The sequence below is a fragment of the Palaemon carinicauda genome, chromosome 15, assembly GCF_036898095.1.
Source record: "Palaemon carinicauda isolate YSFRI2023 chromosome 15, ASM3689809v2, whole genome shotgun sequence".
Taxonomy (NCBI): domain Eukaryota; kingdom Metazoa; phylum Arthropoda; class Malacostraca; order Decapoda; family Palaemonidae; genus Palaemon; species Palaemon carinicauda.
The window spans coordinates 16,590,622-16,604,143 of record NC_090739.1 but is presented as its reverse complement, the minus strand read 5'-3'; the positions used below and the strand labels follow the sequence as shown (position 1 = coordinate 16,604,143).

The 13,522-nt window shown below is 40.7% G+C and overlaps 1 protein-coding gene across 1 annotated transcript in view; it reads right to left on the bottom strand.

Moving 5' to 3' along the window:
* The window catches only part of l(3)80Fj (lethal (3) 80Fj), an 89,901-nt gene that overhangs the window by 48,429 nt on the left and 27,950 nt on the right, over positions 1 to 13,522 (bottom strand). Inside the window, exons 3-7 of the mRNA XM_068388158.1 lie at positions 12,092 to 12,287; positions 10,909 to 11,143; positions 5,291 to 5,446; positions 3,520 to 3,721; positions 2,211 to 2,389 (exon numbers count right to left, since the gene is read on the bottom strand). Coding sequence (XP_068244259.1) covers positions 2,211 to 2,389; positions 3,520 to 3,721; positions 5,291 to 5,446; positions 10,909 to 11,143; positions 12,092 to 12,287 — 968 coding nt within the window. The remainder of the gene's footprint in view (positions 1 to 2,210; positions 2,390 to 3,519; positions 3,722 to 5,290; positions 5,447 to 10,908; positions 11,144 to 12,091; positions 12,288 to 13,522) is intronic.

The window sequence follows — 13,522 nt, the reverse complement described above, 5'->3', positions numbered from 1 at the left end:
CAGGGTAACATGAACCATGGCCCCAACACCCTGTGCACATCCCCATGGGGGACAGAACATGGGAACCTTGCATCAGTGTTGATCACCTCCCCATCCCAGAAAGAGAGATCGTGTCATAAGGAGCCATTTCCATACTAATGAGCTTACAGAATTCTGCTTTTCCAACTAGGGTTGTAGTTTAGCAAGTAATAATAATAATAATACTGTGAATGTTCTTCCTGGACTTCAACCTCTTCCTCCTTTTCTTCTTCTCAAAAGAAGCGTCAGAATCCGAGTCAGAAGTCAAAGAGGAGTCAGAAAAGGAAGAAGCACGTTTCTTCCTCTTTCACAACCTTGTTTCCAGCTCTCCAAGCAGAGGAATTAAGATCTGAGCAGGCAATGGTGATAAAGCTCCTGAGGGGAGAAACCTTGCAATTTTCTCCAAAAAGAACCACAACACTGGCTAACACAGTCCAGGAGATGTAGTGGTCACACTCACAGTGGGTTGTGACACAAGCGCAGGAACAAATAACCCCGAAACCACAAACACAAGGGTTGGGGTGATGAGCAGAGGGGTAGGGGTGACATACACAGGGTGACTGGGTCAGGGGTGATGTAAGAAGAGGGCAACACCCAGCGCTGGAGCAACCAGCACATCTGGGCCTGAAGCTTAGCTTTTCTCACCAACACTGGTGTCAAGGACAAACTTTAACAGTTCTTTTAGGCTTAGGAGGGAGCACCACTGGGAAAATCACTGAGGACACTGACACAGGGGACACACCAACCATGCCTTTCAGCTCTGGCATCACCGAAGGAGACACTGGCATTAGGGAAACAGGGGACCAGGTAGCCTTTGCTACCAGCTCCCTCAACAAGGTCATACATACAGTACCTATCTGATAGACCTAAGGAGAACCAAGCCTTCCTTAGGTCAAACTAGTCTTTAGTAGTATTCATGGCAACTAGAGAATAGCCTCCAACTTCCAAAGGGGTGCAGAACCTGAAAAGCCCGCCAACATAGATCTGAGGGTTCTTTGCTCCTGACACATACAGTACTTCCCAAGGATTATTCAAGGTGGGTATGGCCAAAAGCAGCGGTAGCAGATGCACTCAATGAGAGAACAGAAGAGGCAAATGACTTCGATGTTGCTTTCTTGAGCGTTGCCAAGACAAAATCCGGAGAAGACTTAGCTCATTTGCTCCTGTTTCAAGGCATACGCCTACCACCGCAGAAGTGGCTACGACCTACAATGAGCACAAGGGGATGATCGCAAACAAGCATGGCCCCTACGAGGAGCACAGTCTCCGATCTAGAGCTATTTTAGCCGTAAATAGGTTGCAATGTCCATCATTTCTCCAGCAAGTATAAATTTCCTGTTTCAAATCAATAATTGAGAACTAGACCAGCATTCACTTTAAAAAGGCTGCAACAGTACATCCTTACTCGTTTCAGCCAAAGACAGAAGTGAAGAGCTTCCGACAAGTTGGGGAAGGGCTACTCACACGTTCATCACCTGTCATTAACTACCTCATTAATAATCTCAAATTCCGTTCCAGCTTCACTGAGGACACATTTCCTATTTTATAGGACAAAAGGCTTGTATACACATAGGCACAAAGAACCTTAGTGTCACATCCAGAGTGACAGACCAGTCACTCTGACAGCAGTAACACACTTGTGGGAGAGAAGTGTTGTACCAAAAATAAACTGAGCTAATTTGGACATATGAAGAAAAAGGGAGAATAGCTAGCCAGAAGTCAGTTGATAAAAAACAGCAGTACCAAAACCAGTGGAAGGGTTAGAAAATCATGGAAATAGGTTTGAAAGAACACTTTGACCGGGTAGAAATATTTGCCAAAAATGCACAAGGCAGAACAATAGTAATTACTATTATCATCTTACTAGAATTTTGTTTAAAAATATGTCACATTGCTCTATTTTTATAAGGTTGAAAGAAATTTTATCACTAACTCAGAAAATAACAAAAGGATGAGATGGGAAAATAAGAGTAGAAAATAGTGCACCTGGACTGAAGGGATGTTGCAAAGACCCTTTAGATACATCAATATGTGGCTTGCAAATAAGCCCCAACTGGGCCAAGGCAGAAGAGAATTCATTACCTATGTAAAACCATAAAAGGAAACCTTATCTAAGGTACAAAGAACCTAACAAGATTTAAGTTTGCATAAAGATTCAAATAAAAACTTTTCAAAACATTCTATTACTGTACCTGCAAAACAGACATTTTGTGTGTAGTTACAGTGAGTTTTCCATCAGACCCAAAAAATACGTCAAATAGAAGTTTAATAAATGTATCTATTGCAGAAGCTTCACTACACTGCTTAGCAAGCTGGCGACATACTTCAACAGTATCATCACGCACTTGGTCCTCCTTGGCATGAAGTGGGCCTGCAAAAAATAAAAAAGAAATTGTAACCGACTCCACTAGGAGTTATTTTTAATAGAAAAGTGATGATCAAAGTCACTTACTTTGTTACCTGCCATTAGAACTTCATTAGTGATTTTTTTTAACTAAAACAACACATTTGGATAAAGCCCTTAAAAACATGGACTGATATCACTTCAACCATTAAGAATCAATGGAGATGACACCTATTCAAGCAAATAATCTATACATTATGACATAACTTTGTACTATCAAGTTTGACTTGAAACCCCAATGACTATGTAAGAGTTGCAATGGCAAGGTGCAAGTGACAAGCCACACTAATGGACAAGAAAATGACTTCCTTTTATGCACATTATGCATAATGGTCTACCTTTGTACCTAGTACGAATGAAACCTCTTCAACCACATAGAAGTTGTGATGATAATGTAAGCATGATAAGACCATCCAAAGACAGAAATATGTAAATCTAAACATGAAGGTCTACTTTATATCAATTTTTACCAAAATTCCTGCTACCATGCAGGAGTTACAATGACAAGATAACTAAATTGAAAATGAACTCTGAGAGAACCCGAAAATCAAAAATGTTAGTTGTCTTTCTGTGATAAATAAAGAAAAACATGAGATGTCCAATGATGAACAAGCTTTGCCATGGTTAAAAGCATCTGAAAGAATGTTTCTTGGTTCTAATGATCGAGGAGAATACATGTTGTTCCTTAAACTAAGTACTAATTAGCTGAAAATGAGATGATAACAGAGAGAGATCAAGGGTCTCTGGTCACAATGCCCTCTTGGTGCTCTTTTCTACATAACTTGATCCTCCTAAAAGCACTGCATGCAATGCTCTTTACAAATAAATATAACTCGCAAATCTTACCTACTGTTTAATAAATATAACTTTAACAAATGTAAATACCTCATAAAACAAACATGCTTTGCAAGAAAAAATACAGTAAATTTATATTACATCCAAATATTGACTAAAATCCAGTATAAAACTAACTTTACTTCAGAAATGCAAACTATAACTGTCAATGCATTGACTGCCTTAAAGAAACTGCAAACCTTTACAATACTATTTTTTCTGGTAAATACAGAAATCAACAAAGTATAAAAAATTATACTTACTTGCAAGTGTCTTGATAATTTCAGTAACATATTTACTAAGGTCAAGATTGAGTCCAGAACACAAATGGGCTACAGCGCACAAGATGACCTCCGGATTTCTTAATAAGAATTTCTTGGCTGCTGGTAGTAATATCTCTGAGAAGTCTTCATGAGTTAACTGTCGAAGAAGTGGCCGTGTCTGTTCCAGTGCGAAAGGTCGGGGCTGAAAAGGAAGATCACTTATTCAAAACCAACATAACCCCTGGGGGAGCATACCAAAAAGCATGATTTTCTTTTAAGAAACAAAACAGAGTAAAGACAAAAGATGGATAGCATTAGTAACTACATTCCAAGGAAAAAACATTCCTGTACTTTATTATAAATTAATGTAACATGAACATTGTGTCCCATTAATATTCTCTCACAAGGATAGGCTGAAAGATTGTTTCCTAAATGGGATTTAAAAATTGAAGCAAGGTAAAATTAAAGTAAGATGAAACGTATAAGTAATAAAGCTGGGGGCAAAGAGATATTGCTAAGAACCTTTTGCACAATCTACAGTGGCTACAGCTTTGTAGAAGCGGTTCCCCCATTTACAGGGATGAGAGGGAGGGATAGCCCAATGCATCTGCTTCATTTTTTGAAACTAAAGTATTGTATACTGTACACTTTTTAGTCAATATCATTTTCTATTATCCAACTATATTGAAAACAATGAAAACTAAAATTCTTGTCAATCCTGTATCAATAGTGCATCAACTTAATATTAGAAGAACTAAACAGTTTCTATTTAATCAGCAAAGTACTGGCTACTACAGCAATTGGAGAATAGTATGTGCAATTACCCCTAAATTAGAATACCTACTTTGACTCAAAATTTAGTTTTAATATAGAACACAATAGTCCAGGTTCTAAATCAATTTAAAAGTTTAAAAGGTATTCAATCCTAAAATTATCATTATTATTATTATCATTATTACTAGCTAAACTACAAACATAGTTGAAAAAGCAGGATGCTAAGCCCAAGGGCTCAAACTGGGAAAAATAGCCAAGTGAGGAAAGGAAATAAGGATATAAACTACATGAGAAGTAATGAATAAAGACGATAACATATTTTAAGATCAGTAACAATGTCAAAATATATCCATCATATATAAACTATGAAGAGAGACTTATGTCAGCATGTTCAACATAAAATCCCTCAGTTCAAGTTTAAACTTCTAAAGTTCCCTGATTTAACTGCCTAATTAGGAAGATCATTCCACAATCTGGCTACAGCTGGAATAAAACTTCTAGAATACGGACTAGAGTTGAGCCTTATAATGAAGAAGGCATGACTGTTAGAATTAACTGCATACCTAGTATTACTTTGTCTAGGAAGATTTAAATGCAAAATGATGGTGGGAAATATGAAAAATCTTATGTAACATGAATAAAAAACCAACTTAACAATAGTGCCAGAGATTAATTACAAAATCCGGAATAAGAACTCAACAGACCATAACTTTCTGTCAAACAAATTAAGATGAAAGTCAACAGCTGAAGAACAGACAGGAAAACAATAGTCAAAACAATAAAAAATGTCTTCAGAATAGATTAATCACCAAAAATCTTGAAAACATTCTCAATACACAATTTTGGGGGCTATTGAAGAAGAAATAGGCCCAATATGTTTCTCAAAAGCAAATTTGCAATCAAGAATCATACCTAAAATTTCAAAGTTGTATATAGTTAAAGAAACCTCAATGCAGATATCTGGATGTTGAGGAGCCACTGTCCTCGATCTATTTACCTTTATTTTAGACTGGAGAATATGCTTGACATAGGCTTCTGTTAGAGCTTGCTTGAAGTTTTCCACTGGTGGGGAACATTTGGCTTCAGCCATCTTCTGTAGCAAATGGCCTCCAAGAATCATGCAATGAAGGCTTATTTCTCCTCTAACAACAGACTGAAAAAATAGGAAGAAAATATAATGCCACAACTATCAATATCTTAACATTATTTCATATTGAGTAAAACCTAGAGAATTTTCTCAACACACCTACAAAATTCCTGAGCATTATCTTTTCTTCAAATTTTATCATACACTTCATTTTTCAGTATTGTACCCAACAATAAACATGGATTGGAGATATGCACATTTAATGGACTAAATTTTCAAAACTAAAAACTTTAATCTTAAAAAATATTTTATTGTAATATTGTATGGTTTTCACCTTGACTTACTTTTACAAAATTATATTGTTTTCAACCAAACTTGCAAGGCTTGGTTTTTCATACTTTTCTCCAAATTAAACCTCTTGTTTTCTAAAACTGTACAAAAAAAAAAAAAAAAAACAAAAAAAAAAAAAAAAAAAAACAGCAGCAGCAGCATCAGCATATGTTAAAACCACTCATCCACTCATCCTAATTTGCAACTGAAAACACTGTACTGACAATTCTTCAAAAACTTGAAATGGTATAACATGCCTTTATACTGTACAGTTAACCATTTGAAATTCTTGGCCTCAAGAGAAACGAGTCTGAGGCATACCACATCCAAACACTCAGATTTGTTTATGTACTTTCAACTGGTTGCTGTTTGTCCAGTAATTTTCTTTAGTTTACATATGTTGATATCCTTTTAAAGTAGTCAAACTTTACAGATGCATATCAAAGAAGTAAAATAAATTTCTTTACTTTGCTGGAAAAAAAAAGTGAAGTCCTGGCTGTGAATATATCTTTTAACATTTTCCATGATACAGGTTAATACTATTTGAAACAGATAATGCACAGTAATGCATTAAAGAAAAAACTATGGGGCACTCAGTAGAGCGCAGACCTCTGCCAGGGCAGCTTATTTCTCGACCTTTTGGACTGATTTTGGATGTTTAGCTCATCTGTGACCTTAACCTTTGACCTTCCAAAATTTAATAATTTCCAGCTCTTTACAAAACATTTCAAAATCCTTGCAAGTTTCATTTACGATTAAAATTGTGGCCGTATAGTTAATGACCAAAACTTGACCTTTTGCTTGACCTTGACCTTTGACCTTACCATTTATTAATTGGGGTGGATTTTCATAAATTCAAATATGAACCAAGTTTGAAGTCTCTGTGACAATCATGTCCAAACTTATGGCTGATTACGTGAATTGGACATTTTGCTTGACTGTGACGTTGACCTTCCAAAATTTCATAATTTCCAGCTTTTTGCATAACTTTTAATCCCTGCAAGTTTCATTACTATTAAAATTGTGGCCACGAATTTCCTAAACAAACACACACACCGGGTGTAAAACATAACCTCCCTCCAACTTCATTGGCAGAGGTAAAAATCAAGAAACTTATATGATTTTGCGAATCATGAGCTTACTTTTTAATAAGTAATCTCATCTAGTTAAGGGGAAATGATGGGATGAATATGTGACTTTGGGCCATAAAGGAGGAAATTCAGTATTGTTATACAATAGGGGAAAATTCCAGCAGTTGCAAAGAAGTAAAAATTGAGAGGTTACACAGCAAGATGGAAGAACAAAAACTGAAACTTAGGCAAAGACTAAAACTTGGGACTAAAAGGACACTGCAAAAACCTTTATGTAATGCCTACAGTACACCGTGTGAGGTGCAATGACAGCACTTACACCACAAGGATGTATTGTCATACAAACATCACAAATTTTTAAGTAATTTGTATTTTTCCTAACAGTACTTACCTCGAATTACTTTCTTAGGAGTATCTGGGATCTCCTCCCAACCGACCAGAGTTTTATGTAATCTACCCTATACCCATTTTCTATGAGGGGTAACCTCAGGCGGAGTGATACGCCCCCTGAGAGTAACCCTGGGTCAGAGAGCATGCTTGCTTAGGTCTCGACCTCCAGTAAGTTCTTGGTAATTTTAGGTCTCTAAAAATTCCATAAGGCACTCGGGGAAGGAAGGGCGGGCCGTTACCCAAAAGTAGTTCGAGGTAAGTACTGTTAGGAAAAATACAAATTACTTAAAAATTTGTGATTTGTTCCAACACGGAGTACTTACTTCGAACTACTTTCTTAGGAGACTTATACTTTAGGAGGTGGTAGTGGCCTTAAACCTTCTGAGACCGTGCTGAGATACAGTATATCCGAAAAGTAAGATGGCGGAGGAACATCGGAGGTCGACCTTCTGTGCGCGGGCCTCCTCACTGGGGGAGGTCTGGGATCGCCCTGGTCCTTGAGTTTTCTGACCCTTTCAATCAACTCCTCAGCTGCCTTCAGGGGGAAAATCGAGTCATCCCACAGGGTTAGGCTTCTTAGGGACCTCGCCTCTCTAGAGGTCGGGGAGCCGTCTGGTTATCTTGTTAAGGACCGTGTCCCTCCTCCGTAGGACCCAGTTGGCGGCCTGTGCTGATTTTCTGGGATTGTGAGGTCGTACGATGCCTGGACGCCCACCAGGGTAGAAGACCACCAATCCAGCCACGAGGAGACGTTCACCAGGTCCTTCGCAATCTCCTCCATCATGGTGGCTTCCGCAGGAGAAAAACAGATTGGTGCTGACGAGAAAAACAGATTGGTGCTGACGAGGCTCTCTCTTCCACAGCTCCTCGTCCCAAAACGGCGAGTGCAGGCTCCAGGGTACATGCGCCAGCACGGTGGCCCTCCGGTAGGTAAAACTTGCTCTGGGACTTCAGGCCCTGTAGTAGTTTGGAGGAACTCTGGTTCTTGGGAGCCTCGGCGTGGTTGGCCACAATCTTGTCTACGTGGGCTCTACCTAGCTTCACATCCCTGGCTAGGGGAAGGGCCAGGAAGGGTCTCTGCTGGACGGGGGCATCTACCAGTCTGTTGAGACTGGACTACCAGAATTCCTCAGAGGAGGGCTCGGGCTCGTCTAGCCTGTGGTGTCTCCGGATGAGGCCTATCACTCTGCGATAGGCTGATACCTTCACTACTGAGCCCTCCCCCTGATCGTCCAGCTCCTCCGCAGGACGAACTGCTGCATGCGACGGGGCACCTCCGTCGGAGGCCTTCGTACGGGGAGAAGCCAAGGCCTTGGTCCTCTCCATCTACTGGGGTTCTGGTTGAAGAACGGGCATAGCCGTCGAGACGGAGGCCTCCGTCCTCGGTCTATCCTTCCTCACGGAGGACCACGTGTCTGCGGGTCTACTCGACGAGGGGAGCCGTCCTTCACGATCCTGATGGCTCAGGGATGTCTTGGAGGTCTGGACGCGGCTGCCAGACCGAAGGGGCGACTCTCTCCACTGGCCAGATGGAGCCGGAACCTTCGCGGACTTATGCCTGTCTGCTGGGAGCTGGAACGACGACTCCCTCTATTGGTCGAATCTGCTACTGGAAGAGTATCTCTCGGTGAAAAGGGCTCTAGGGCGCCAACCTGAAGATCCTGGGACCGCTGCTAAATACAACAGTCTGCTGCGAGGGATAACCACCCACTCTTCGTCTGGGGAGCCATTTCTCCTCCATTTCCTTCTAGGGGATCCGGAACGTCTTCTCCCGTGGCGAGACCTGGAGCGGGAGCGCGAACGGGAGTGCCTCCTGCGGGACTTCTCTCAATGTCTTCTGTGTTTTCTACGGGCTTCGTCCTCCAAGGAGCAGGAAAAAGCTTCGACTGACGAACCTGAGGACTTGTAGGCCCGTTTAGGCGGGCCCGACTCACGTGAAGACGTAGGAGGGATCCCTCGACGCTCGACCGACGGCGGGGCCTGTAAGAAGACATCCGGAAACGTAGCAGATGGCGCTGGAGGGGAGCGCGGACGCTCTTCAGTGGGGGACCAGGAACCGAAGCCCTCTTCCATTCTCAGCGGGGACCTGAAGGGTGTTCTTCGGGGGTACCCACGCAAGGGGTCTGATGTCGGCGAGTGTTCCTTCTCAGCGGTACCTTCGGCTGCAGAAGTTCCTGAAAAACAAGCCCAGGAGGCTGGAGAAGAATTAGGGACATTTTTCCCCCACATAGGTTCATCAGAGGAGATGTGCCCTGCTTGCACCAGGACTCCGTCTCCCACACACTCCCGACCCTCCCTCAGGCCCCACACTTGCCTGGAAAGACGCCACAACCCCACTATCCTGCAGATCAGACTCCTGGGGAAGGGCCACGGGCCTCTTCCCCGCAACGGACTTACCTCGTCCCCTACTCTGGGTAGGGGAGGGTGGCAGGGAAGCTCAGCCCAACGACACGCCCGGCGAAGCAAGGGGAGAAGCGATGCTCGACTTCCTAGGCGACTTCTTCGTTGCCTTCTTCTTTTTGGTGCCATAACGCACCCACTACACCTCGTTCCAGGACACGCACTCCGGACACGTGGCGGTAGGGGAACACACACTGCCCCTACACGAAGAACACAAGGAGTGCGGGTCTACTTCCGGTTTCGATAGAAACGCTCCACACGATTTACCAGCCATAGGCCAAGGACAACAGCGGAGATGCTCCTTAACGCAGTAGGAAGCACTACGAGACACAAGAACGCACAGGGAAAGCAAAGGGAAAAGAACAAAGGAACCACGTGAGACACAAAGGGGTCGGGGCACAAAGAGTCACACTGGGATTAAGGAGAGCGGCAAGATGATATCGCGACGCGACCAGAGAACTTACTGGAGGTCGAGACCTGAGCAAGCATGCTCTCTGACCCAGGGTTAGCCTCAGGGCGCGTATCACTCCGCCTGAGGTTACCCCTCATAGAAAATGGGTATAGGGTAGACTACACAAAACTCTGGTTGGTTGGGAGGAGATCCCAGATACTCCTAAGAAAGTAGTTCAAGGTAAGTACTCCGTGTTGGAACAAACGCAGATTATAAGTTTCCTTAAAAAGTCTTTGAAGTGTAAATATCATTGGCACATACATACAGTAATTATAAAATATTCTTGAATAATAATGATAAACTTTTAGTTCTATACCTAGGTGACATGTCACACTTAACTCATTATTACAGGAAATACGCAACTAGGTATTTCATCTATGAACTATTTTATATTTTCTAATTTTATTTCTTTCAACATATTGACATTCACGTTAAACATTCAGCAATTAATAAGCATAGTAATTTCCTAAGAACATATGATCTGCTATATTGAACAAGCAAAATCTATCATATGAATCACTACATTTTTCAAATTAATTACTGGGAGTACATTTACGCATGCTTATCGTTCAAATAATTTCACATGATCAATTGCACCAACAACCAAACTTCAATCATAAAACACATTACTTTTATACTTACGGTATTAATGAGCATTAAACACAGTATCTACTAAGTGTGAGCTTCTTGGCCTTAAAATAGAAATTCAAAATTTTATCTCTAAACAACCTACACAGTACTTTCCAATCAAGAGAGCCATCCAGGGAGGGAACGTTGCATTAGATTTCAAGGCTAAACCTTCGCCTGTTGGTCTTCATACTTTGTAATCTCATCCTATCAATGCCATTAAGTAAACAGCAGCTTACCTGACACACTTCCTTAAGGATCCTCTCATCTTTCAGTATGGATTTTAAAGCGTTATCCATTCTCCTGGTCATTACGGCATCCTTTGCTGCTACAGTCAGAGTAAAATGAATGGCCATTGCTTCAGTCAGGGCTGTAGCTTCTTTAGAACCAATGGGGTATTGTGATGTTACAGCTATGCACCAGATTCTGGCTGCCAGTTCTGCTGGATAGCAATGGATCCGAGCAAGAGCGCGGCTGAAATTTTAACAAGCAATTGCATTAAAATCATTCCACTACTATATACATACACAGAAACTAAAAACTTGAGTAAGCATTTTGTTTCACATACAAAACCTGAATTATCTAATAAAAGTAAACCAAGTATTGAAAAAAAGTGACTTCCCTATAAAGATATACAGTACCACAATAAATTGTTAAAGCTCTTGGTTCTCTTCTTCATCTGTAGGGCTGTGTAGTATTTCAATTCAATCGAATCTTGAAGTACAAGAGATTAACCCTTTGAATTTCAAAGGACTTATTCTACGTCCAGTGATTTTTACCCCCTTCAGCCCCATAGGAGTTTTTTTTTTTTTTATCATTTGTGCAAATAAACATTTTACAAAACATGTAAAACTATACTGTATAGAATACCAATGGAAAGGAAATGTATTCAGCTACTTGATTAAAAACAAATTAAATTATTAACACTACTAGTTTTTATATCAAGATGAGATACGTACAGTTAACATTCCAAAAAAAAGGACTTGAGTGACAAATAAATTTGTGCAAGGGGGGGATTAAAAGGGTTAATTTCCAAAATAGCACATAAAATGACTGCTATCAATATGTAGTGCTGTAATAATTTCTATCCTCAGGGTATCCAAATATATTTTTCCCTTAAATTCTTATAAGGTGAATAAACATAGCAACACCCTGAGAGTTAAAACCAATAATTAGTGCTGCCCACGGTTCACCACACAAGGTACACTTTAGTGGTCAATTTATTCTAAGTAATTTAGAAAAGCAAATGAGTGATAGTTTATTTACTATAAAAATTTACTATAAAAATTTCAACTTCACCACAGAACTACATATTCAGATTCAAAGGTCTTGCCAGCAGGGGGTCATAGAGAAGAATATGACTGATCTCAATAGTCATACAATAACAATTGCTTCACCAAAGCATCACTACAAAAAACTTACGAGGAATGTGGAGAATTCGCATGAGGCTGGGCATGGAGGGCAAAAGCAGCAGCAAGTGGAGAAATGGAAGCTGGGTGCTTCTTAGATAATTTAATGATGACATCTCGTAACTTGCTCTTTGATGAGTTGTCAGTGTAAATTTGCACAACCTGAACCACCAGTCTGGATACACCTTTCACGACCAATTCAGGTAATTCTGAAATACAAATAAATTTACATATAAGTACCAGTGTAATGAAAACATGCAGTATTCTATCACTCGAATACTCTACACTGAAAATAAAAATGACAAATTCGTAGATAATTTGTATTTTCCTAACGATACAAACCTTAGCTATTTATTTAGGGGTATTACTTTCTACGTAGCAGAAATAACGAGCCATTAAAATTTAGCAAGGGATAACTGCCCATACCACTAGTTAGTAGGGGTAGGGGGAGTAGCTTGCTACCACTCCCACTCACACACCAGTGATTTAGCTCAGCTTGCTTGGAGGTAGGACTTCAAGGGGGATACGGCTGGGGGGCAAGTTTGTATAAATATAGCTAAGGTTTTTGGGCTCAGCCATGTCGTCCTGATGGGAGGTTCCTTTAGGTAGCTTCCTAAGAGATATTTAGCTACAGTGATCATTAGGTCTCCAGAATTCTAACTCCTCGCGCGAGTACTGTATCCTTTAAGAAAATTCTTAAGGATATCGCATAATATTAGGGGACGTATTTCTTGATACGACACATGGCAATCTTCACCCCGAATAGAGTTTTCGTTCATCAAAGTTACCCGGTGGATCCCCTTCCCGTACTACTACAGCGCCCAACATGGCGACCCATTCCTTTGTTAGTAGCGAATTAAGCACGGTGTATCTCCCGCTTGCTCTCGGTGTTGTGTTACTAATATTTGGGATTTATCATGCATTCTCCAGCATCTTCAGCCTCTGGAAAGTTGAGCATTTAATCTTTCCTGTGTATAATTTTTAGCTCCCTTCTCACACTTGAATTAGCATAATTTAGATGTGTTTATCGGAGCATAGCTGTCCACCGAAGGCGCCATTTTGGACACTGTCGTTCACCATATATGCCTTATTTAGTCAGTAGAACGACGTTCCTGGTATTTAGCTTTAATGAATTATAGCTATTTAGGCAAAATTATACTAGTGAAGATAAGATCATGCACGTATATTTTCTCTTCTATGAAATGTTTCGATCGTATACGATAGTCTCTCAGTGATGTAGCGTAGCTGAGATCTCGACTCGCGCTAGGCTAGCCTAATGCGTTTTAGTATACTTTCGTACATTATCCCCGTTTACCCTCTAGTATCGTTTTATCAATTCAGTAGGAGATAGTCTCCTAGAATTACTTATATAATTCGATACTCGTCTCTTTTCGAGATTTAAGGGTAAACCCTACCTTCCCTCGAGTGTCGCCATTAGGCGACA